Here is a 27,021-nt window from a genome sequence, read left to right on the forward strand (position 1 = left end):
GTCCATGGAAGATAGGTCCATCAATAGCCAAGATGGTCAGGGATGCAACTCCATGCTCTGGGGCCCAAGCCTCTAACTGACAGAAGCTGGGAGTGGACATCGGAATGGATCACTCGATAATAGCCTTGTTCTGTTCATTCTCTTTGGATTACCTCTTCTTGGTCACTGTTGGAAGACAGGTGACTGGGCTAGATGGACCATTGGTCTGATTCAGAATGGCCTATGGAATCTGTGAAATTGGTCTGACCTGCTATGGCCTACTTCAGGGTTCAGTTTTACTCTCTGAAATGCATTGCTGACATTTATAGGCTAAATATACAGCAGTTTATGCTTCAGGCAGCTTTAAACTCATGTGGGAAGTGTCTTCAGGCACAGATCACTGGTTTTCCCTCTACATCCAGCCTGCACTGTTGTAAGTTCATTTCTTTTCCTATTTCCAAAGAAGGTTTGGTGGAGGGGAAAGGAAATCAACCTGCTTTCAATTCCTGCCTGTTTTATATTATGGTAATGTTCAAAAGCTTCAGTTGCCCATTATAATAGGTACAGTACAAATGCACAGGAAGAGATGGTCCCTGCCATGAAAAGCTTACAATCTGTTTTTCCCCTCTTCCCTCACAAACTAAAACCACAACAGGGGAGAACCAACAAGAAAGGAATGAGTAGGGGAAGAGAAGATACTACATTGATGAGGGCTATATAAATAGCTAGATAGGGTAAACAAAAAAAATCATATTGGGGTAACTAGGTAAATCAACTATTGAGGATTAACATCAAATAGCAAAATGTTTACAGCCCAAATGCAGGATGGTAGATCTTAAAATGAAGGGCTTGTTCTGGGTTTTTGGTTTTAAAAAAATGATTTCACAATTAAATGAATTTCAAAGTTCTTAAAACCAGACTTGAAGTGCTTTGTATACTGAAGGATTTTTTTTAAAAAATGAAATGCATATTGCACAATTACGAGCATTTATCTTCTAATCTTTAAATTAAGATCAGGTTTTTGGGTGCAAAATTAGCACATCAAGTAGGAAGTCTTGGCTCTGAGGAAGTTTTAATGTTAACCATGTCTATGGAATGTATTTATTATATAACTACTGCATTCTCTGTTTTAAAGCATTCACCAGCTGAGAGAGAATGTGTCCCAAGAACACCAAAGCCTCAAGGAGAAAGAGCTTGAAACAGGACCAAAAGCTTCCCGTGGCTATGGAGGGAAGTTTGGTGTGGAACAAGACCGTATGGATAAAGTAAGTGTAAAACGTCTTCTCAGGAGATACATTGTGGATGGGCCTGATGCTGCAAGCCTTACTCACCTGAGTAAATCCCATTGTAGTCAGTGGGATGGGATTACTCTTGTCAATTAGGTTTGTCTGTATGAAAGTTTTGCTGCTTTAACTATATCAGTACAGTAAATGTGGCAAACCCCCTAGTGTAGATGCAGTTATACCTGCATAAAAGTGCTTGGCCTGCTATAGCTTATTGCAGTTTGGGAACCAAAATAACTTGTCAGTGTAAACTACCTTTATTCTGGTATAACTGTGTCCACACTAGGGTTTTCCTGATGTAACTGTCAGCAAAACATCCCATTTTTAGGCTGTGCATGATCAGGTCCTGTGTCTCAGAACACTCAAGGGAAACAGGTCATCTGTGATTGACAAAGGGAAGCTTTTTTGAGAACTGATGCATTGGTGCCCCACATCCCTTTGTGGTGGAGTCTTGTAATTTTAGACTTGGTCTGATTGCTTGTCGTGCTTATTAGTGGTCTTTCTCCTCCAGTAAATGTTTAGGTTTCTAAAGATATTTTTCTAAATTAAGAAAGCACTTAGTTATGAATAAATCCCATTTTCTATTTCATGTGCTGTATCAATTTTTTGTGTATTTAAGACAGCCTAAGAATAAATAAATGAATGTATTTATCTTTTCTTGAATTAGAAGGTAGCTCTCACTTCAAAAAGGCACTGGAAAAAATGAGCTGTGAGAAATAACCCAGATATCCAGAAAATGGCTTTTATATTTTAGGCAGACAATAGCTGCAATCTTTGAAGTATAGACTGTTGAGTCCATGTTTGAAACAGTTGTCAACATCAATGCAAAGGATAAATACTAATGTTCCTTAGGTTTTTTTAAATAGCTGCATGCGTAGTGAATGTATTAATAGTGTAAAAAAAAAAATGCTCATCAGAAGTTGTTCTAGTTGCTCATCTGCCCCCATTAGCTATCCAACTTATAATATCATTGCAGCACAATACTATATTATAAGAAAATTAGAGCTAAAATATTAAGGCCTAAATAAGATTACATTTTAGTTTCTTGCTTAACTAACTCTATAGGTACATCGCAAGATGGTTCCAATATGTTCCATCACCTGTTGAGCATATCAGATTTTGGTTTGTTTGTAAGCAGGGCCCTGTTGTTTCACAGAAATTTGCTATATATTCCTCAGTGGACCAGAAAACAGGCTAACATAAATTGATGGAGAACTGGGGTAAGAGAAGTATTGATTAAAGTTATTAAGTTTACCTTGTTTTAAGGTCTCTAAGCTTCAAGCTCTCTAATGCTGACTACTTATGCCTCACCTCATACATTTAGGATTCTAACTGAACACATTAAATAAACAAATGCTAAGACTACTTCTAAAGGGATATAGAAAATAAGTTTTTTTTGTGTGTGTGTGTGTGAGCGGTAAATAACAAATATTGCAGGTAGTGCTGTATTTGTAACACAACTATTTGTAAAAGAGCAAAATTTTAACTGTCATGGATACTCACCCATCAATACTCAGGGTGGTGCAAAGATATCTTTAAAATGATTCAGCAGTACTATAAAATTGTTTTTCCTTAAAATCTCAGTCCCTTCCTCTCGAAGAGCATCTGCACCGCAGGTAAAACCCTGCTCCCTTTGAACTCATTGGGAGTTTAGCCATTGACTTCAGTGGGCCAGGATTTTGCCTGTAAGTCTAAATGTCATAAGTATGATGCTGACCTAACTGATCACTTGCATAACTACATGTCATTGCTCCAGGATTCATTAAAATCTATGGGAGTGTGTGTGTACCTGCTTCACCACAGGTTTCCAAGGGATGGACTTTTTTAATCACAATTTTGAATGGTTTAAAGATGCAGATTTATCTTTGGGCACTAGATACTTGGTGTTTGGTTATGACATAGGAAGAGAAGCTTTCCTTTTTTATAGTGTGCCATGTCAGAAGATAAAATAGGGAATGTACAGATTGAATTAGTTAAATTTGAGAAAGCAGGAAGAGAAACTTCTAGCTAAATATATGGTTTAAGACTTTCAAAACAGTGCAGGGGGATTTAGCCACGCATCTTCCACAAAGTTATTGAAAGATGTGTCAATGAATCCTCTGCACTGCTTTGAAAATATTTTTACACCACCACCCCCTTAAAAAACAAAACACTTTAATGTCACTGTAATCTGGCCACCATGCATTACCAACAAGACATATGAAAGAGACATACTGAGTTGGTCAAATTATAAACAAGTGTCTAGGCTACATATAAATCAGAGTTGGCATACAGAATTTGGCAACATCCTGTTAATCTGAATATAATATGTTTCCACATTTTGTAAGCGGATAATTGCTCCAGCATATTACGTTCAGCAAAGCTTCACTTCTTCATGTGTTGAGAATACAATTCTTTGCAGCTGGAGGTATGTTCAAAACTCACCTTTTGCTTGGCTATACAAGGGCTCTGGTTGACTTGTGTTCATTTAAATTGGTCCAGTTTAATATTTTATGCCAAAACTGAAATGCTCATTCCACAAGGATTTCACCTTGGAAGATTCCTATTAGTGACTCTCTGAATCAGCGGCAAACTTCCCAAAGCAAAGCTAACTGCAAAATGCAGTTTACTGGATTCTGGTGTGGGCTGTGTATGTCTCATTTTTGGATTGTGTTATCAGTCATCTTGACTCATGGAAGCAGCTTGGGTAAGTGTTAAGAAATGTATATGTGTGTTTGAGTGATAACATGTTCCAGTACAATTTTCAGGCTGGTTGCTTGAATGCGTCTCTGGACTGAGTAGATGGTAGAAATTTGAGCCCAGGGACTCATTTAGTAAGATATATTAGAGAATTACAATATGGATATATTTAGGTGAACGCCACCTAACATCTTCCTAGCAAATGTCTTTATCAGGGATGCTCAGTAGGATTTAAAATCCCAGCATACTGCATATGTCTGCCTGAGATATTAAAGCCGGTACTGTATACTGCAGAGAAAGATGCTGATTTGGGAATCAAGGTTTTTAATATTTTTTGCCTATCCAAAAGGTTGAGAATGAAAAATAAGCATTTCTCAATGGCCAAATGTTCTCACTTTTCAGTGCAGTTTGTTCTCAAAACATCAAAAACTAAAGCACAAGTATTATATAGCTGCCAGGTTTCTGCTGATACAAGGATATGTTCACGTGAATCAAAACCAGTACCCTACCTTCCCCACTCATCTACAGGTCCATGGGTACAGAGGAACCTGATACAGTGAAACCGTTGCCATTCATCTGTATAAGATAATATGCTGTGAGCCAGAACTAGAGATCTGTGCCACAGAACAAAGCGTCTCGATCTTTGGCATGGCCATGTGCAGCAGACGTTTCATTTGTGGAGAGAAGTTGTGGAAGGGCTGTGGCAGCAACTCCAGCCATTAGATTGGAATTGGAATTGCAGAGCCCTCTAACTCAGCACAGGGACAGTAGAAATCCTCTTCCTTGTCATGTTCCCCAGCACCTGACCAAATAACTCGGTTTGGACACAGAGTGCAGGGTTTGGGGATTATACTAGTATTATATTAGTGCGAATTTGAAACCTTCTCAGTAGATATGTTAGAATGCCCTTTCTAGTGTGTAACTTCATATCCTTCTGTCTAATTTGAAGATTGCTTCTGGTTCCTGTTTAAGTCAATGTGGCATAGCTGTACTTTAGGATGTTATGCCTGTCTCATGTTCTAGTGGCTGGCTGGAACGGAAGGGAGAAAAAAAAACCACATTAAGCCATGAAACTGTCATGAAACCAGGCTTTGGAAAAGCTGTTGACTGATAAGAGACATAATGTGCTCTGTACTGTCACTTGCCATTTTGTACTATATAACTGGGATAACTTGAAAAGCAAACGTTTGGGAACTGGTAAGAGTAATCTCCTTATTCTGTTACAGAATTCAGAAAGGAAAAATGTGTGGCAGCTTCCTGTAGTATATCTAGCTAAAATATTAATGTAAATGATAGACCTAGCCAGAAGTTGTTTATAGCCATAACTCTAGCTTTGTATACCATAAATAAAACCGAAATGTGCCAATGAACATTGGGAAGCAACTTCAGTTATTTTAGTTTTCGTGATTACTACAGTAATCAAATACCTTTCAACAATTAGCTGCCTACTTTTCTATTGCAATGGAAATTATTTTTATTTTACTACAGTGATCACCATTAACCTTTTAGCAGATATCTATTCTCTATCTGAAATTGTCTACTTGCAAAAATACGAATTGGTGACAATTGTGTGTTGTTCGTAATAGACTAGGATTACTTTTCTCTCTCTGGTTTACAAATTGCTTGCAAAAGTGTAATGAAGTAATTGAATTGTGCAATACAGTGAAGTAAGAATAGTGTTCCTAGAAACATATATTGTTGTCCAAGTTGCATGGGGCTCAATTAGTAAATTAGTGATCTGAGGCAGCTAATAACATTTGACTAGAATTAACATAGAATATGAGGAAGGACATTTTCTATCTGCATAACTTTTGGATCAATGGATGATCCAAATCTTCCAGAACTGTCATTCCTGTTTTCCTAAATTAATGATTATTTCTTCTCTGCTATGAAAATTTTTGGGTTTTTATGTAATACTACATTATAACCTGTGTTAGAACAATTTTCTTGCTATGTAATGATGAATTTAATGTCTGGTGGATGTGAGTGCTGCATTCAGTCTAGGCAGCCTTTGATGTTAGCCTTTTGCTTAAACTTACAGAGTTCTACAAAGTTTCTTTTGTCCAAGAAGTATCTTGTGTTTAAGTTTGTAGTGATAATTTTTCTACTGTCCATAGCTACATACACAATTATCACTCGAAGTATTTTATTGGAACTGAGGGCTCCCTTTTAATCCTTGGGTCATGGCAATAGAATTTGATTCAACATCTTTTCTTTTATCACCCCTGTAGTTTAATTTATAAATCCTGGGTGAAAAAAACAGTCAATGGTGCCAGCATCTTTCTTGGAATTTTGATCACTTTCTTTTCTAGGACTGTTTTCACAACTTTGTGACATAATTCTACAGATTCTTATCCCGAAGAGAGATCTTTATGTCGGTATGGCTTTGCAGAATTGGACCCTTAATATGCATGGCTTTCACTGTGCGATGTCTAAAGTTGCATGTCTAAAGATCCACATAAATTATAAACAGGCCTTTAAGTGGTACCTAGTCCCAAACTTATTTGTTTTTAGACTTACCAGGCATAGTGTGTTACCATTTTTGTTAGATGCAGTAATCCATTTTTGGATTTCTAACTTCTTTCAGTCAGCTGTTGGCCATGAATATCAATCTAAGCTTTCTAAACACTGCTCCCAAGTGGACTCGGTAAGAGGTTTTGGAGGCAAGTTTGGAGTACAAGTGGATAGAGTCGACCAGGTAAGTAATATCCTACAGTACGGCAGTTACCTAGAGCAGTGGCATTCATCAGTTTACATAGGGTATCAATTTTATCCCGCTGAAAAGTGCTACTGTTAGGTGTAAACATCACTGTCATTCATTTTTAGCACTGCACTCACTCTGTGCATATCAGTAAATTGCTTTTGGTTATTATGGACTGTAATACTTTCTTAAGAAAAACAAAAATCTTCCCCCCACAATTAAGTCAAAGGATGGCCTGATTTGTAAGAAAAGACTAAAAACTTGTCAGTTAGCCAAGCTACATATGTTTCTGTGAACAGGAATATGAGCATCCGGGAGGGAAGGAATTTAGCATGGTTTGGGACATCTGGCAAACTGAACCACTAGGCTGAATATCAAGGTGGGGAAAATTTCCAAGACTGTTCAATAACCTCCCACTGGAAGTGGTGGGAGCTCCAGTGTACTGGATCATAAACCTGCCAAGACCATAATGTACTGAAAGGAACAATCTGTTTGGCGGTGACTGAGAAAGATAACTTAATGGATCTGTTCCTCTCTAATGTTTTGAAGGTATTGGCCTGTAAATCAAAACAGACGTTTATGCTGCAGAACCAAGAGGGTCAGAGCATCACTAAACTCTGATTTCTTTGATGCAAAGTATTTTTCTGCTGAAGTAGACTATTGTGCTACTAATGTCTGGCTTTTTTAGGAGCATTGAATTGCTTATTACTGTTGTTTCTCCTACAGTCTGCTGTGGGTTTTGAATACAAGGGGAAAACAGAGAAACATGCTTCTCAAAAAGGTAAAGTGTTGTGGTGGACGTATGTCTTAAATAGATAACTTTTATCAACATTAGCTGCTTGTTGTAAGACTCTGCTACAATAACTTGTATAGGAATCTGTTGAGGAAACACGGTTGTTACTATGTTTGTAAAGTGCCTACATGGGGCCTCTACCTGTATTGTCAGCTATCCAGTTAGTCTGTGTCCAAAATGATTTATTACTTTTTTGTAGTAAATAGACTCAAAAATCAATCTGCCTACCGTGGCAGGACGTAGAGGGGTAAGATCACACTAATGTTTAAAAAATGCTAGAAAATCAAAATAAGAGTATAGCCTTGCATTTAATCTAGTAAATGGTTCCTGTGTTTTGGACAACTATGAATGAAAAGGGCAGTGGGGAAGGAAGGTAACCCTTCTGAGACTAGACCACTCCTCAGAACTGGGTTTGTTGGGCTCATATTGAACTTTGCTGAATTTCGTAAACATTGTAAAACTTCTAGACATGTATAGAATTTAAATTTTTAAACCACTATCTAATACTTAGGCATTCTGTGGATAAAAAACTGAAATGTATGGTGACCACACATCCTGGATGTTCTGCGACCTTAGGCAGAAGTTTTAACTGCATCCAGATTTAGAAACAGGGAACCAACTGGCACATATTTGTGACATCATGAACTGTAGTGCTATGCTGAATTCTGCTTCCTGTATTTGAAAGTTTTATTTTGTGGGCTAATAGCTATTTTCTAACTGAGAGATAATTCTGGATTTCTGCACTGCAACATTGACTGTGACTTATGTTGAGTTCCTTTGTTTGATTGTGTTTGTTCTCTGGATTCAGATTACTCAAGTGGTTTTGGTGGTAAATATGGACTGCAGGCCGACAGGGTAGACAAGAGTGCAGTGGGCTTCGATTACCAGGGTAAAACAGAGAAGCACGAATCTCAGAAAGGTTAGTCGACATGCACGTATTTTGTTTCTATTTTTGTTGTGGTGCAGGTGCATTTGCCAGGAACCATCTTGTAAAATATTTCATTTTCGTTAATATTAATATTTTGTATCCTAGATAACACTAGATAAGTCGTAAAGATTACTGAACACTTTATCTTCTTGAAGGAGAACTTTAAACAATACACTTTAGTTTAACTCACACAAGGATTCCAAGTGCAGGTCGAACTTCAATTACATTGTAACCAGAGCTGGTCAACAAACTTTGCAAAAAAAAACAAAAAACAAAAAAAACTTCTGCCAACTTTGAAATTTTTTGACCAATCTAATATTAAAACCTTAAACTATCAAGTATAGCAGTGAGGTGTTTCTAACAAAATTACTTCATAAGTTAAAATGTAAATTTTACTAATATGTAGGTAACACTTAGGGATTTCTAAAGTTAATATAGTGTTGCTACAGTTGGCCAAAAATTTGAGTTGCTCACATCATCCAGTGGTTTGGCTATCTTGGACACTGCTGTTTTGTTTCCTCCTGCTTAAGGGAAAAATGTTACGTGATACATTCTGAAGAATTTAAGACTTAATATCCTGGATCAAGACTAGCCAGGATGTCATTCTTCTTCTTATACATAATTTAACACAAGTGCCTATGGTTGAAGAAGTCCAGCCTTAATAGTATCTTATTACTGTTCATTTGTAAATAAAACTGTTTATTCCTGTCTCCAGATTATTCCAGAGGCTTTGGTGGGAAATATGGGGTTGACAAGGACAAAGTGGACAAAAGTGCAGTTGGCTTTGAATATCAAGGCAAAACAGAAAAACACGAATCACAGAAAGGTTTGTATTAAACTTTATTAAATAAAAGTCTGCGTGGGTTGAATCTAATACCCTGGTCATCTATTGTTAATGAGGGTGAGAATCTCAAAGCTGGGAAATATACTGTTAAAATATGCATTCTTGCCAGTGATCCTTTTTTTTTAGATTAGAAGGTATACATTTGGAAACTCCATCCCCAGTCTTGCAATCTGATCCATATGAGAGGACTTTGATAACCATGTGAATTTCACAGAAGTCAGTAGGACTTTTCACAGGCATGATGGTCTTCAGATACAGATCAGATTGAATGACTGGGGCCTTTGTAACTATAATACAAATAACAAACAGTAATAATAATAATATCTGGATAAAGAACCATATCAGAATATTGTTTTCTGGTGGCAAAGAAGAGGTGAGCTGCACACATCAGAATTGCTCTTCTCTTATATGCCTGATAGCTGTTCTGTGAATGTTGAGACATTTACTGCAATGTAATTCGGAGTGTAATAGGAGTGAGCTATTCTGCACTCTCTGATTTATATTAGTTTTTCCGATAGCTGTGCTTCCCATTTCCATTGACTTGGCAGGGGGAAATGGCCCATGAAAATAATTCTGTATTGCTAATGAAATGCTAGGGGATAAATTGTCCCATCTATAATATCACTGTTTTGTTCTAAATGTTCTCTGTAATAGTCACACTAATGGCTTGTGGAATTTTATGTACATAGACTATGTGAAAGGATTTGGAGGCAAGTTTGGTGTACAGACAGACAGACAGGACAAATGTGCACTTGGTTGGGATCATCAAGAGAAAGTGCAATTGCATGAATCCCAAAAAGGTATGTTTGAATTCAACTTCTTAACTACACTTTTAACGTGAATCTGATTCATATTGCATTTTTTTTCTCCCTGCAGCGCTGTTAAAATGGTTTGATAGTAGCTAACGTAGATGCTTCTCATTGTTTGAAGTATTACTGTGTTGCAGTTATATTGGTGGAATGTCTTTACATCTGGTTTAACAAATTGTGACTGGTATTGACAGCCACTGAAAATACTGGCTCAGTGTCAGGAGACCATAAACTATATTGGAATAGCCTTATGAATCTGCATTTAGCTTGGAGTCTTTATTTTCAGTGAAATTCTGGAAGCCAGCCTGTCATAAATGACTCCTATTTTATGTAAACTGCCAAATCATATATGAGGACAAATCCTGCTCACTTTACTCAAACTCTTCCTTACCCTGTCTCCCTTCCCCCTCCACACACACACACCCATATCTGCAGGAGGTAGAAACTTAGCGTTAGCGATAATGTCTTCCTCCTTTTCACCCAGATTTTATGGGCTTCCATGAAGATGTGGAGGTCTGCAGCCATGGTCTTTTTCAGCAGGGATTGGTCCACTGTTAAGGGGATTGAAAACATGAAAGGGGATCTCAGTCCTTTGCAGCTTCCCGTGGGTTTTCCTGTGAGAAGGGATGATCTGTGCCCTCATCTTAGCACCTTATATCAGAATGGCTGTGCCAGAATAGCTACAGAACATAGTTCTGAACACAGATTTTTTTTTTCCTGCAGAGCAGTAGCAAGAATATTTCTTATTTTTGATCATGCCAAATAGGAGTATCTTTAGGACTTTTTTTCTCCTGATCTGTATTTCTTTCAAGGCAGAGCTATAAAGTATAAATGGCAATTGTAGCAGTGAAATAAACTTAGTTTGCTCTTAAATGTTGTCTGTACTCGCCTGTTCTCAAAAGAACGTAGGACGTCATCTGATCATGAACATATTTTAACGTGAGTGCATGTATACAGTGTAAATGGTTGTGCAGAGAAGTGTTGTCTTCAGTATAGGAAGAGCTGCAAAATATAGCTAAAAACATGGAATTGTCTCTCTGACATTCCTGATGAGTGTTTAGATTTTTCTAAAAGTACTGCTGATTCACCAGAATTGCTGCTGAAGGTTGTTTTTTGAATGTTTGTTTCTAACTAAACTTATCTGTTCCTTCCTTCCCACCTCTTCCCCTCCCCCCCATGTGGCTTTTTCAGACTATAAGAGTGGTTTTGGAGGGAAATTTGGAGTTCAAACTGAGAGACAGGACTCCTCTGCTGTGGGATTTGAATACAAGGAGAAACTAGCCAAGCATGAGTCTCAACAAGGCACAGTCTCCAGTTGTAACTTTCTTAGCAGTGCAGCCACTTCTAACACAGACTTAAATAGTCATGTAAAAAGGCTGATGTGTGCCATAAGTATCTGAAGAAGACATTCTCTTAAATTTCTGCCCCCATGTTATCTCGCAACATCTGGCTGTTTCCTTAAAATAAGCTATTAGACATGATCTCATAACACACCTAGACTGAGGATATGGATTCATAAAATTCCAAATGCTGCAGCTACTAAAATAGAAACGGATTTCCAATATTTAGTTAGTGACTCTGCATCAGCATTAGATCACACCAGCTTAAAAGTAAAAATGTAAAACTTTGCCTTAGTTGAAATAGTAGTAAAGTGTAGCATTGTTATAAAGCTGCCTTTATTTATTTACTGTGAGATAATTCAGGTGCAAACCATAAGTTCTAATTTTTCTTTGACATCTTAAAGTGAAGTCTGATAATGTGGAGTCTTTTGGAAACACTAAATCAGAATAGTCTAATTGCAATGTATAGAGGCGGTTAATAAATTCATGCATTTATTCTGATTGACAATACGCACAAAACAGGAAGATAGCTTGGCTGCTATTTCTAATAGCAACCAATGTTTTATCATGATCTAGTTCCAAACATTTGAAGCCTAGGATAGCTGTACTAGGAGTATACACAGGCACAGACAGACAGTCATTTTGGGAATGAGAGCAAAGGAAGAAGTTGTAAGTCCATTTTCCAAGGCACAAACCTTTAAGCTCTCTTCATTTACATGGTAACTGTGACACGTTCCCACTGCAGATACATGGAACACCTATCTTAATTTTGCATCAACCTGGGGTCAATACCAAATTTGCAGAAAACATGAATTTAGTAGCTATGTGTCTTTACTTGGTAAATTCCATGAATGCCATGCAAATAAAGAGCATTTAAGTGACACTTGTGCCCTGACTAGGGTGACTGCAAACTTGATAGCACTCTACTCTGAACAAGGGAAAATAGCTTGGGTAATATGACTCATATTACAGGAAGTAACAATCGGTACTGTGAAAGGCTGTGCTCTAGAAGTGGTGCATTAGAAGGGGCCATCCCTTACTCTTTGCTTGGGTCCTGTCAACATAGCAAATCATTAGCTTAACTTTCACTGAAAGAATGTGAAAAGCATGCACATAGCTCACAGCATTTTTCTTGCCTGCTGATATATGAAAAGGCTTCTGTTGGTATATATCCTGATTTGCATCAAAAACAAGTTGCATTTTCTTTGGCTGCTGTCACTGGAACTCTGCATGTAGCTGCTTTTGAAATGGCCATTTGCATTTAACAGATCTAAAAAAGGGAAGAGCCTAAACCTGCCAATTGTGACCTTTTTATCCTGTTTTTAGATTATTCAAAAGGATTTGGTGGAAAGTATGGTGTACAGAAGGATCGAATGGATAAGGTAAGTTGTTTGAAATGATCATGAATTCAATAGTCTGGCTTATTGATTATAAAATTCCACCATTATTAGCAAGGCTAGATCTGTAGTGCTCTGATCTCTGTTCTTGTGTTCTGATTAGGGAATTCTTCTCTACAATTCTTTATCGTGCATATAGCGCCTTTCATCTCAGGATCTCAAAGCATTTTACAAAGATGATTATTATCCCCATTATACAGATGGGGAAAACTAAAATGCAGAATTTAAGTGATGGTGAAAGTCATACAAACAGAGAGGAGCAGAGTAACCCTGAACTCTAGATGGCCAATCTTCTCCTCTAACCAGCAGATGGTGCCTCATCTTAAACCTTGTGAATGTCCTCTCAACTGATTAAAAATAGTTGCCTCTGTGTTTGCCTTATTTGTCCATTTATAATTTAAGGGGATGTTGTTATGTTTCATCATCCTGCCACAGTAAATAGCACACTGAACTGTTTGAATAGTCACTTACCCACTCCACAAACTAAAAGTAGCTCTGTCTAATACACCACTGTTGGAATTATGGGTTCTCATGAAATTCTAACTTTAATCTTTTATCAAAGACAAATTGTGATGTAAACTTACAGAAATACTGCTTTATTTCACAAATTTAAAGGCTGAAGGTCTATGTACAGGATCAGCCTATCTGTTAACTTATAGAAGTATGAAAGCTTCAAACTCTTCTATTTTATCAGTGTGTTGTCTTACCCATGATTCCAAACATCAGGAAATCTTTAACTGAGGGAACTCTTTTATTTATTTATTTGCTTGATTTTAAACACCTACCTCAGAATACTGCCTTTCTATTTAGGATTTGCTTTTAGTTATTTTTTTATATATTTTAAGATGGATGCTTTATCTGGATAGAAACCCTTCTGTTATAGAGACTGAAAGGTTATTTTGTATTCAGAACAACAAGCACACAGCAAATTACCCTTATGACTTATGACTCATCAATATACAAAAGAGATTAATCAGTAATAAAATTAGTGCTAATAGGAATCTAGTGTGACAACTGTCTCTTAATGAAGATTAACCCTAAATAGTTTGGTGTATTGAAATAATTAATTCCCTTTGTCATGTTTTAGGCCCAAAATGTAGTGGGCTTTAAAAAAAATTTTTTTAAATCTTTGCTCTTGGATGTAGAAGTCCTGATTTAGAATGTTGCAGCAAAAGATCATGTAGGTATATGCTCCCTTGTTTTACTGTCTGAGCATCTGATGAGAGAACTGGTGCTGGTTTGTGTAGCAGTTGACACTTTGTCATTACTGATAGAATGCATCGACTTTTGAAGATATTGAGAAACTGTCATCAACTTACCAGAAGACCAAGCCAGTAGAAGCTGGTAAGATTACATTCTTAATTACAGAATCCCTTTTTATGTTTCTCTCAGTGGCTGTAGAAGGTGGGTCACTTTACCCTGGCATCCCCCAGGTTACTCCACCCCCTTTGGTGCTAATGAGTAAGAATCCAAGCTTCCTTTCTCTGACATTTGTGGATCAGTAACACGAACATACATCATATTTTGCTCTGACTGTAGAGTCTCCTCTCTGTGAATGGACAGGTGACACTCATTTCCCTTCAGTATTAACAGTTGAGTCCAAATTAGAGTTGCATTTAAACAATATGCTGTGTCCTTGTGAGGGAGAAGAAACAGCATGAAGAAAATAAAAAGCATCTCCATTCTCACACCAGCTGCAACTGTGCTAAGCTTCTCTAGAATGGGCTAGACATCTTAGGCCTTATCTACATGAGAAAACTATACTGATTTAATTAGTTTCGAAACAGACTTAGTTAAAATCTGCGCAACATTTTGTGTAGATGCTCTGTTTCAGTTTGAGAGTCACTTATATCAACTGAGATCATGTTGGCTAAGTTTGGCTTCTAAACTGACTTAAACCAGCACAGCTTTCTCATCTAGACAAGACCTTACAAAGGTCAAAGGTAAGTAGTGTTGACGTTACATGCCAGTTCATGTTAGCTAATTGATTTTTTTCCTCTATTCATCCTGCCCTCTCTCCAAATGCCAGTTTATGGCAGGCTGCCTAAAAGAGACTTCCAGCTCTGTAGTCCCCCTTCCAAGAAGGCACTTTCTTGCGTAGAAATATTTGGCCTGAATAAATATTGACTGGCTTTACTTAGTAGTCTGATTTGCTTTCTACAAACACTGGGTTGAGTTAATTTTAGTTTTCAGAATGTCACAAATACTCACTCCAGAATTGTTTGAACAGCCACCTTTCCGGCACTCCAAATAGGGAACAAACAGAACATTGTGACTTAAGGGTCCAATTGTACTAGGGCTAGAACAAAGCCTTGGCACTGCCCAAGTCCTACTTAAGTCCTCAGAAGTCTCTGGGCCTGATCCTGTAAGCCTATTGTATGCATGGAGCACCCATTAAAATCAGTGAGTTCAAACAGACGGTTTGCAGGCCTAGGCCACATGCTTTGAATGAATCTTGGAAGAGAGAATATTTCTTGACCTTGACAAGTGAAGGGAGGGAGAACAAGGGGCAGAGGAGTGTGGTATTTTGACTATTAGCAGTGTAGCTGCTGAGATACTATATCTGAGCAGTCCCATCTCCCCTCTCCCTTCTCCCCCCAAGACTTTGAAATGTGACAAAAAGGGAGGTGCTGAATCACGTTGTTGCAGAAGAAGGGCTTGTAGAATCAGAGCTTAAAGAATCTTAAGAACTGTAATTTACTTAGATGTAAATAACAGCTCTCTTAAAAAGCTGTAATACTGATGCTACTGTACTTCTGTGTCAGATCTCTTATTGAAATCTGCATTTTAAATTTTTTTCACATTGTTAGCATGTATTTAGGATGGCAGGGGAACTAATTGCTCTTCAGCTGGCAAAAACTCATTGAATTTATACCAAGAGGAGCTGCTACAACAGTGACTGTCTTTAATTAGTCAAAAGATATGGAGCTCTACACTCAAATCAGTGGCATTTGTCTGTATATCTGTAACTTGATAACTTTGGAACACCACATCCCAGGAATCCCTAGTGCCCCCTGCTACTGCCTACATGTATCGGAGGCAGCAGCTCTACTCACTGCATGGGGCGAGTGTAACCTGGACTCTTACAGAAATAAGAAAACCTAACCGGAAGAATTTGCGGTGGGAAAGCAACAGAGTCCAGAGAGATGGGGCTACACTGGTGAGGGAAGCAGGGAATGAGGAAGCAGTGCCCTGGAAAGGAGTGAGGGCAAGAGGCGGGCGGAAGCAGGTATCTGGAGGCAGAGAGGGGAGTGGATGTGGCAATTTGGGGGAACAGGAATCCACGGTTGGATGGAGAGTAGGGATGATGAGGAAAGCAGAAACTGAATGGGTTGGGCTGGAAGTAGGGACCCAGAGTCAAAGGAAATGAAGAGGGGAAGGAAAAATGAAGCCCCAGAAAAGGGGATGAAATGGAGATGGGGAAGGTTAATTGAGGATCCATGGGAAGGGGAAAATGGGGACCTGGCAGGGTATGGTGGGGAGGGAATCTAGAGGAGGGAAATGAAGACTGGGCATGACATAAAGCCCCTGCTATGGTGGGGGAGGAAGGAATGGGATCCAGTGATGTGGAGGGAGTGGAACATGAGGGACACAGAGCCCCTGCCGTGGGGTAGGGATTCCCTGCAAGAGAGGATGATGGGAGGATGGCGCACAGGGAGCTTGTGGGGGGTAGGGAGGGGCTGAAGGAATGCAAGGAACCCTCATGATGAAGTGTGTGCCCCCCACGATGAATTCTGACTGTAAACTGACTCCAGTGTAGCACCTTGCAGAGATTCTGTGTAAGTAGCACACTTCTTTTTTTCTGGTTTTAATTTTGATCCTGAATTAAAAAAAAAAAAATCTTTGTAATGTTACAGTGAATAATAAAACAAGCAACATCCGAGCGAACTTTGAAAACCTAGCCAAGGAAAAGGAGCAGGAAGACAGAAGGAAAGCAGAAGCAGAGAGAGCACAAAGAATGGCCCAGGAGAAGCAAGAACAGGAGCAAGACAGAAGGAAGCTAGAAGTCAGTAAGATTCAAAGCCCTTTTAGGCAAACTCTGGTGATTTTTGAGTGTGTAGTAGGAGAGGAGAAGGGTGTATCCTCTTTTAAAAAAAACAAAAACAATAAAACCACGCTCCTTTCTTTATCTTTCCCTAGACTTGGGAGTTTAAATATACTGGTGCTAGTACTTAACCTGGGGGCCAGGGCAAAAACTGCACCTCCAGACACACAGTTGGACACCCACAAGAGCTATAAAAATTACCTCCGAGTGGCTAACAGAATCCTAGAGCTGGAAATTGAGAAAAAGTTGCTTAACCTCGACATGCTCCATAGAACAGAGTAATTCTGGAAATGTGGATGGTTTTAAATTAGGAAGTTCTATTAACTGAGTAGTCATGACTCTCCCCTATTAATGGGACTGGATGGTTTGAATGTTAGCAATAAATATTCTTTCATGTCTAGGATATTGAAGGAAATCCAGGTGAGGTAGGTAGTTGCCATTCCTGGGAAATGAGTTGGTGGTCTCAGTCTTATCTCTTTAGAGGACGGGCCACCATGTTACACAAATAACCATTCTTGTTAGCAATCTCAATAGAGGCCAAGGATTGAATGGATCTAGAGCAGTGGTTCTCAACCTTTTTTTCCCCTGAGTACCACTCGGGGGGAAAAAAGGGGGGGGGCGGGACTTGCGGCGGCGGCAGGTTACATGGGGGGAACAATGCCCTCCGCCGAAACCCTTCCGCCGTTTGCCCCTTTTCGGTGGCAGGGTTCCGCGAGGGTGGGTGGGTGGGTACTTTCGGCGGCGCAGTACAGCTTGCGTACCACCCAGCCTTCTTCGAAGTACCACGCTGATCTAGAGAATGAACTACCGTCTCATCTCTGTGGGGTATTGTAAGTTAGGACAAGGAAATCACGCACGGCTTCCCATGGATTGAGGTCATCTGCCTCCAGGGCTCTCAGTCCAGCATTGCATAGATTTAAAACATCTAAAAATTGGTGTGTTACATTCTAGTTCAATGGTATGAAAGAGAGATTTAAAATATCACAAAATAAATTCATAGTGTGTCACGTAACCCAAGCTATGTCTAAGCAAAGAAACATACAACTAGTGTATGTATAGTCTAATCTTTAATAGTTAACCTTCTGAATTTACAATTGAACCACTGATTTTTGCAGTATAGGTTTCCTAGGGCATGAATGCAAATTCTCCTACTCCTGTCTCTCCAATCAAAGGATGATCTCTCATTTTAGACTGCTTCAGCTAATTGCCTCATTGCTTTTGTCGGTTACGTGGCTCTTATGCTCATTTTACTTTTTGTTAGGATGGTGTTCAGGGCATTTTTCTTTAAATGCTCTCTCGAATGGTCCAATTCCTAATGATTGTTAGCCTCAAAGGCTCGAAGTTGCTTTCTAATCCAAGCTTCATGTCGAGCAATTTATGGTAGCAGAAACCCAGCTCTGGGCTGCTTGGCAAGACATATTTTAAGCATCGTAAATGTTATATGGAAAAGCAATTACGCTGTTAGCATCTAAAATATGAAACTACAAGTCTGAGATGCATGTAGCCATTTTAAAGAACACCTAATTCAAACTGTATTTAAACATTTGAGGCTGCTAACTCAGGTTGAAAGTGTCTTGGTGCTATCTTTAAACAGAGAATTTCACTTATTTTACACTTGTTTCAATGTAATGTAATATACTTGGCACTTTTCCAGTGCTCTTCATTCATAGAACATAAAACCTTTTTCAAAGGTGGATCAATTTCTGTATCCCCACTTCATTTGTAGAGGTAAGGAAACTCAGGCACTCAGTTTAAACAGCTTACCCAAAATTACACAGTCAATGCCAGAGCTAGGACTGGGAATCTGAGAAACCTCTCTATTGGTCACACTGCAGGAAGTCGATCTAACGCTACAAAATATTACATATAAAATAATAATTACAGAACTTCAAAGGTGAACTGTAAAAGAAAATTTTCTGCCTTATTTTGCTTCTTTGTAATGCATCAAAAACACCTCTAACTTTTCTCTGCTTTTTTTCTGCTTGCTTGTTCATCTTTACATCATAAATTTCAGGTCTTGAAGTCCTTATTGCTATAGAACTCTCTGAGAAGACTCTGCTAGATACTAAAACCTGAGCAATTGCAAAGAAAGGAGAGGCTTGTTCACATCGAGGCAGATTTTTCAAAAGAGCTCAGCACTAGTGTGTTGAGTTCTTCTTCAAGCTGGGCCATTGTTCAAGACTCTTGTTCTTGTGTCTTGGTTACGCTTGTTTAACTCAGATTCTCGACAAACAATGAGGAGCAAAAGTTTCTGTATAAGCCTTTCAGATGTAGGCTGGGATTTCTTCAGAATGTCTTACAGGGAAGATGGGGCTTGATATTGCTAATTTTTTATAAAGAATTGAAAAACACAATCTCCCAGTCCTCACTCTCTTCCTTTTTTTTTTTTTTTTTTTTTAATTGTGAAAAATGCCATTTTTATCATAAGAGAGCAGTAAAAAGAAAAGGTACTGTTTGTGGCTCTGCAAAGAGCAGATACTTCTGTTCTTGGAGTACTGAATGCTCCTGAAAATGTCTATTAATTAGTGAGAAGAATTAACACAAGGCAGACATGTTAATTTCTGTTGTTAAATGGCAGAAGCAATTACTCCTGAATATTGCAGATAAAGAGGCAAACTCTAACTAGCTGGCAATGTCTAACTTTTATAACCCTTTTATTTTATGCAGGTAATATTAACTCTCCTGTACTTTAATATCCTGCCTTGGTCCAAAATTAACCCAAAAGATTCATGTATCCCTATGGCTGAAGATTGCTCCTGAACAAGGAGCAATATAGCCTGCAGTGGACTGTGTGTAGCTCCAAATTGCCTGTCTGTCCGAGATGCACGCTCCATGTAGCAGAATGTGGTGGTGGTGGTGCTTTTATGTACACCATGTGGAAACCTTCTGGAAATTCAGGCCACAGCATTGTGGTGGGTTTAATTCTGTCCTAGCTATTCAAAGCCTGTTGCTTTGTCAGCTGGTTAACATGCCAGGAAAAGCTTAAAGGTTTGTTTCTCATAAAAAATGACATGTCAGTTTTGTAACTAGAACATGTAGTATCAAGTTCCCTGTACTTGCATTAAAATGCAATTTGAAGCCTGGTTCATGAATTAAAAATAGTGAATACAGATAACCTACAGATCCTAAGGAAATGTTCCAAAGAGCAGAATCAGGTGCTCTTTCTGCATATGTTTGTCTATAACTACAGGTAACCTCCATAAATTGTTCTTTCTCTTATCTGCCCTATTTATTCACACACTTTACAGACAGTCTAAACAAAATACGCAGGTTTCATTATGCAATTAGTTCGATGCTGTTTTTTCAAGTTACAAAACCACCCTTTGTCACCACACTTTGTAGAGTTAGTTTGAGAACGCTGGTCATTGCACCCACACTGCTTCTTGTTCACTGTCTTGGCATTAAACACTGTTCAAACTACGGTTTAATCACTTTTTCTTTTTGATAAAGGAACAAGCTAAAGCCAAAAAACAAACTCCACCTCCATCTCCCACCCCAGAGCCGGCTGATGAGAAGCTGCCCTCAAGCCCAGTTTATGAGGTTAGTTAAAATCATAATTAGTAGCCTAAATAGAGGAAGCTTGTCCTAAACATATTTCTGTAATGCACAGGCTTTATATTTGTTGGTAATATTTTGTGGCTTTGCTATCAAATAATGATGATCCATAGTTAATGGTAAGCCGCTGCCTTCTTGTAGAAGGTTCTAGCACATGGATCATGGAGTTTGGGTTTCATAGCTGGATGTGTCAATATAGGGGGGTGTATAGGTATCATTGTATCCATGGATTTTTCTCTCCTACTGAAAAATGAATAAGGGGTTAATGTGAGAAATGGCATTCTTATAATAGTTAATATTAGATTTCAGCCTTTAAGGGTAAAATTTGAAATCAAGTGAGGTATGTTTATTCTTCCTAGTATTAATGTGATTATTTTTGTCATAAATGAGTAAAATCTAAATGCATTATGCAAAAAGAGTGTCTAATAATGAGGAATAGACTTTTGTGTACATCATAAACCAACATTTATTAGCGATATGAAAATATTTACCCAGTGGACCTGTTGACATTACAGACATATTCTTGTCTCCTTAGTTGTAATGCACCTGTTGTAGTGGTATCTAGAGGTTTTAAGGTATCATGTCCTGAATCTTAATGATGGCAGATTAACTTGATACTTGTAGAATAGCTGAGCTGTTCTGTTTGATTATAATCACACCTATGGTGACCTCAAGACAATCCTGCACATGTATACACTATTGTCTTAAAGTATTGAATATTGCTGTTTTCAATTGAAATGTTCTCCATAGTTCGCATTCAGCACTAAAACTCAGTACCTAGGAGCTTCTCTTTTGCACTAGTGACATTGTGTTTGATGTGCTTCTTATGTGACCCTGGGAAGTTTCACCTTTGTTTTTCTAGGATGCAGCTTCATATGAATCAGAACCTACCTACAAGAGTTCCAGTACAACGTATTCAACTGTACATCAGCCAGAATCCAGCTACAAAGCTGAAGAGTCAGACTATCAAGAAGCAATCAGTCAGCGGGAGTCAGAATATGAACCAGAGACCGTCTATGAAGTGGCAGGGACAGGAGATCTCTATCAAGCAGGTAGGGTGCTCTTATTTCTGATTTGATACCTTAATGGTCGGCAGTGAGTCAGTGAATAATTGTGCTGATATGTCCCGCTCACTGCTTTGGACAACAATTTAGTCAAAGTTGTTAACATTTTATTTTTTAATTTAAATGTGCTGGTATCAAATGAAAGGGTAAATACAGTAAAGCAGAACGCTGACCTGCCTTTATAATGACTGGGCCTTATTTCCAATGCTGAAAATACATAAGATTCATGATTTAAAGTTGAACTAACTATAGTGTAGTCTAATGTACTGTTTTTAGCTGAAGTTTAGAGAGCGTCATCCTCATACTTCTACTTATGTCATGTAACACAAATTGGCTTTGGAAAAAAATACAAAGGTGAACTTCAAATAAAGGCTTATTTTGGCCAGTGCAGGCCACCCATCTTGAAAATCATACTAACAAATAATTGGCTTTTAGAAGTAAGCAACAGATGCATCTTTTAACTTTTGCAGTCGGAGACATTCAGCATAGAAAGCTAAATCTGCTGGTGGAGGAGTGTGTGTGTGTGTGTGTGTGTGTGTGTGTGTGTGTGTGTGTTCGTTCCTGTTTTTCATGTCACTTTTTAGGGTGGGTGGGTGTACATGAAAAAAGTGCCATCCTACACACTTTTTATATCTTGTAATACTAATTGTTTTTCTCAATTTGTTTGTAAACTAATTCAAAGCTGCCTGTCTCTTACCCCCCACCAAGGTCATGCGAGAATGACATTTCTCTTCAGGCGTGTCCCTTGATCTGTTCACATTTTATAGACATTTGCCTGAACTGAAGCAGTGTGGCTTCATTTCTGCCCTCTCCTGCTCCTGTCTATAACAGCCTCCTCCTCATCCACCTCAACTTTTAATTTGTTGTAAAAATATCAGAGAAAACAATCAAAACCTGTGCCAATATTACCAAAATTGTGCCTCTTCTGGGTGCACCCTGACACAGTTAGCTGGCTTGTTTCCTTACTTCAGTCTGTGGTCCAAATTACAATGGAGATGTGGAAGAAGAGTGCCAGATAACACTTTCATTAATGAGGGCTGTATCTCTACATAGTGTGGTTTTACTCCTCTAATGTGTCTGTCTTGTCTAACCCTCTTTAGAAGAAAATACTTACGATGAATATGAAAATGAACTTGGAATTACAGCCATTGCCCTTTACGATTATCAGGCTGGTAAGCACAGCTCTTGTTCTCTTTAATTTTATATCCTATGAATAACTTTCTGTCTAGTCCAATGTTAGTGTAATACCTATCCCTCCCACCCAGAATACATCAAGCTCAATTCTAGCAGTTAGATATTGTGACCTCCCCTCCCCCCACAAGCACCAAAGAGAAACATAAATATTATGGTTATAGAAAGTTTTCCTGGGTGTGATGGGTAGCAGTCACTATACAAGATTAACAGCATACCCAGCATGTAATGGACAAGAACTGAATGTTCTCCTTTTAGGGTGAAAGCTGCCACTATAAAATAAATAAGAGGGAGTCTGTTGCTCAGAGAAATCTTTTGATTATCACCTCTTCTAATCTGTTCTAAACCTCCCTGTTTGGTGCATTAGTGACAGGAAGGTAACTAACCTTACTAAGGCTCCCCTGTGCATATCTCCCTTTTTAATCACTTCATACTACTAAAAATACCATTACCTAGGAAAAAGCTGACCACAGGAGAACTTCATGTGTGAGAACTAAACACATTGCCTCTTCCACTCTCTTTTCAGCGGGTGATGATGAGATTTCCTTTGATCCAGATGACATCATCACGAACATTGAAATGATTGATGACGGCTGGTGGAGAGGAGTGTGCAAAGGCAGATATGGGCTTTTCCCGGCCAATTACGTTGAGCTGAGGCAATAAAGAATATTGTCTACCGATTATGCCTTAATGCCATAGTCATTAAACCTGATTTAATACACTACAAATCATGATGCTTTTTTGAGGATGGAGGGATATACATATTGCTTTTATATTTAATACTTTGCTGATGCTTTTTTAAATGTTTATGCCACAGAATTCGCTAATATATTGTAACTCTTACGTTCCCCACTAAGGCCCCTAGTAATGGTTTTTATGCATTTTGAAATGTATTTCCTTATTCTTTGCCAAATTAGTGATTGTCATAAAATGCCATTTCAAGAACTATTAGCTGCCTGTCATAAGATGCATGTTTCACTCATATCTGTAAGTGAACAGAATTTTCTAGTGATTAAATCTAGTTAGTCTTCCACTAAATGTTGTCAGCTAAAGATCATGGCTATGGAGGTGATTTGCATTTCCACTTAAGTAGGGGGACCCCTGTATTTCCATATGTAGTGTATGGATAAGGGATGAGAAGGACTTGGGAGTTAATGACAACTACCTAACTTTGACTATTGGCCAATGGTTGGAAATGTGTTAATGTTATGAAGGAAACAGTCCTGTTTGTTTTTTCATTTTTAAAGTGAGGTCTTTTAGTTCTTACATGGACTTTCTGGTGCTACTGCTTTTGTCTTTTCCCCCTGGACACCTTAGCATTGGCTCTTGCTATTCTCTTGATACTCTCCTCCCCTCTCAGAAAACCCTTTTAAAGTTGCTACAAAAGTGCTTACAAAATTCCAGTATTGACTCACACAGGGGGATGCATGTTTTTTTTCAAGGATCTCCAAACTGGCATCCAAACCAGTACCATTATCTACAGTGAGAATGTATTAAAGATTAAAAGGCAGTAGAGTGTTGCTATATTGTATTGTGTGTACAAATATCTTTTTGTTCATACAATGAGGCAGGCAGGCGTGCTGTGTAGTAAGACCATTATAACCATATTTCAGTCAAGAAATGTTAATATAAAAAGCTTAAAACCCTTACAGATAGTCTCCACTTCTAAATCACACAGACAACTATCATCTTTATACGTTCAGCAGAAACTGCCAGTAACGTTTCTCCTTAACAATGCAGCTAATCCTATTTTTTGTCAAAATAGACATTGAAGTTCTTGTCACTTTTAAAAATTGGTTCACTTCATCACAAAAGTTAGTGTCTCTTCTGAAAATAGTATGTTCCAACTAATAATGCACGTGTTAAATGTATGTACTTTCTGTATCCACCTTTTGATCAAAATGAGAATGGCATGGTGGAACTGGCACAGTTGCTAAGCAATGACTTTTCGTGCACTGCAAATTTGGACCAATGGAGTACAGAAAATCTTTGTATAAAATGGCATAGTGTATCTAGGAAGAAGGTGTCATGTTGAAACCAAGTCTTGAATGTTTGGGACAATCCTTAATGAATGTCATGTATATGTCATATGACTGTATATTTTTCTCTCTCTCATGGTTTAATTTCTTTGTCGTATTGCATTAATAGAATTGGGTTGGGTTTTATACGCAATTTATTTTATCCAATTTGCATAGAACACCACATAGGAGATATGATTTTTCTAAATTAAATATTCAAATAAACTTTTTGAACCATTTGCATGGTTTTTTTTTATATTTTAAAGCTGATGTATCAAGAATGTTGAGATTTCAGTTCAGAGATTCTCATTGTTTACTCATCTGATCACCTTCACCAGATCTGCTTCCATGCCAGTCAGGCCCTTTACACCTTGAATAATGGATACTCTCAATGGACGCTGCTATTTAATGCCCAGCTACTGCACTGAAAGGAACTTTTGTGAATAAGTGTCCCAGCAGTGCTCTGTTGAACTTTCTGCATACTTCCCTGCCCCAGAGATCCACTGCTTAGCTTTCTGTTTCTGTCCCCATGTGTAAACATTTAGATCAAGAATATAGCTTATGTGCCAGAGTCAAAAAGAGCTCAGTTCTCATTTAGATACCTCAGTGAAGAGAGCTAATTTCCCCCCTGCATCCAAAAACAAACACAAGCAGTATGCACAGCTCCCACTGAGAATGAGGCGCTACTGGGTGTGGAAAACAATGGGAACTACAGGGTACTGAGCTCTTTGAAAATTTGACTCAACTGTGTTTTTGGATGAGGAAAAGCTGTTTGTACATAGCTGGCTCCTGAGAAAACCAGCTGCTTGAGTCATAAAACTTTATCTTTACAGCCGTACCCATGCATGAATAAAAATGAGCACCTACTATTCAAGGTTCTGAAGCATTCGCTTATCCACGTGTTTTATATATATATATAAAGCTAAAGCAATTTGCATATCTGTTGTAGAAACTACCTTGGAAGAAACTGGATGGGAGTAAATTTAGCTGTCCAAGGAGACAGCCAAGCCTGGAAGCAGGGAAGAAATGGTAGGTGGCTTGGGATTTTGTGTCCAAAGAGGTAGCTGAGCCTTCTGATACTGGGGAGGAGGATGCATTTTCTCCTTTTTCCCTTTCCCTCATGTGGAACGGGTCATAGGGGACATGAAATTTGGGGGGAGGGAACAGGATGAATTCCAAGTTCCCCACCCCACTAATCCTTCATATAACTAGCTGCCCCACTGCTCTCCCCTTCACTGTGAGATCTGGATCACCTGAAAATGAATAAGTATGTTAGGTGCATGTTACTGCAAAACTGATCATAACTGAAAAGAGATCCCTGTTAACTGCTACTAGAGTTTGGTGCTAACATCTCTTTGAGGTGAATGAGGCTGGTACATATCTTAGAGCTTTACTTATGGTGCTTTGCAGATGCAGGAAGATAACACTGCATTGCTTTACATTTATTTAATACTTCAAAAGTTTTCTTTGTAACTCAAAGAAAACTAAAGTTCCTAATCCTTTTATCTTAAATTCTCTTGCACATTTTATGGCGGAGGGATTGGGACACTACAGCTGGGAACTTGCCCAATATAGGGGCCTCTGCATATAGCAGCTGTATTAATTGAAGTCCTCTAGCTTTTAAAATAACTTTTGACAGACACATGAGCATTATTAAAAAATAAAGATACATGGCAATTACTTCAGCCGTTCTATAGCAGCTGACGCAGGATGTAGAAATCTAGGCTTGCAGTGTCTAAAAGAGTTAATTTTTATACTAGTGAAAGTATAATAGTGTCACAGGATGACTGGTGCTTTAAGGGGGGTTGGAGCTGAGCCGCACCTTTGCCAGACTAGTTTGCTGCCTGAGGTGGAGGAAATGAATTCACTGGGGGGGAGGGAATGCAGAGGCTAAGCGCAGGCCTGACTGGAAAAAACAAGAGCAGCCTGAGGCTCAAACAGAGAGTGAAGAACCAAAGGGAGGGACTACAAGCAAAGGACCCCTGTGAGTCAGCACTCTATAAAGTATGGGAGAGCAGCTAGATGTACAGGAGGAGGACCTGCAAAGGCTGTAGGGGCAGAAAGCCTAGATGTGTAGGGTTCGTAAGTCTGGAAATCCACAGAAGAGGGTGTGGGTTCCCCTTATGGTGCCACCCGGTGAGGGGGTGCAGTGACTGGTTGTTTATACTGCTACCAAGCAAGATGATGCAGTGACCCCCTGCCAGAAGGGAAGGCGAAAGAAACAGCAGAGCCCAGGATGTGTTAGAGCTGCACCCAGAGACAGAAAAAGAGACAGACCCTCAGGAGAGATGGCCATGTCCAGCTTAAGGCTGGGACAGAAGACTGGTTTTGTGCTTGCTTGGACTTTGATACCCTGGAAGGGTGTGAGTTAGCTGGAGGGCTAAGTTACCTCAGC

The 27,021-nt window shown here is 38.8% G+C and overlaps 1 protein-coding gene across 4 annotated transcripts in view; it reads left to right on the forward strand.

The window, feature by feature from the left end:
- Nucleotides 1-24,865, forward strand: part of CTTN (cortactin) — a 32,809-nt gene extending 7,944 nt beyond the window's left edge. For 3 of the 4 annotated variants that reach the window (XM_067557521.1, XM_067557522.1, XM_067557519.1), the window contains exons 4-16: nt 1,115-1,244; nt 6,529-6,639; nt 7,369-7,423; nt 8,244-8,354; nt 9,079-9,189; nt 9,897-10,007; nt 12,683-12,738; nt 14,028-14,097; nt 16,611-16,759; nt 20,249-20,338; nt 21,216-21,405; nt 22,518-22,589; nt 23,135-24,865. In XM_067557521.1, the coding sequence (XP_067413622.1) occupies nt 1,115-1,244; nt 6,529-6,639; nt 7,369-7,423; nt 8,244-8,354; nt 9,079-9,189; nt 9,897-10,007; nt 12,683-12,738; nt 14,028-14,097; nt 16,611-16,759; nt 20,249-20,338; nt 21,216-21,405; nt 22,518-22,589; nt 23,135-23,271 (1,393 nt within the window). In that variant the 3' untranslated portion in view covers nt 23,272-24,865. Of the gene's footprint in view, nt 1-1,114; nt 1,245-6,528; nt 6,640-7,368; nt 7,424-8,243; nt 8,355-9,078; nt 9,190-9,896; nt 10,008-11,207; nt 11,319-12,682; nt 12,739-14,027; nt 14,098-16,610; nt 16,760-20,248; nt 20,339-21,215; nt 21,406-22,517; nt 22,590-23,134 lie in introns of all 4 variants that reach the window. The other variant, XM_067557523.1, reaches the window with a different exon arrangement.
- The last annotated feature ends 2,156 nt before the right edge of the window (nt 24,866-27,021 follow it).

This window comes from Emydura macquarii, unplaced genomic scaffold (assembly GCF_026122565.2).
Source record: "Emydura macquarii macquarii isolate MOO-44397 ecotype Brisbane River unplaced genomic scaffold, CSIRO-AGI_Emac_v2 contig_1876, whole genome shotgun sequence".
NCBI classification, from domain to species: domain Eukaryota; kingdom Metazoa; phylum Chordata; order Testudines; family Chelidae; genus Emydura; species Emydura macquarii.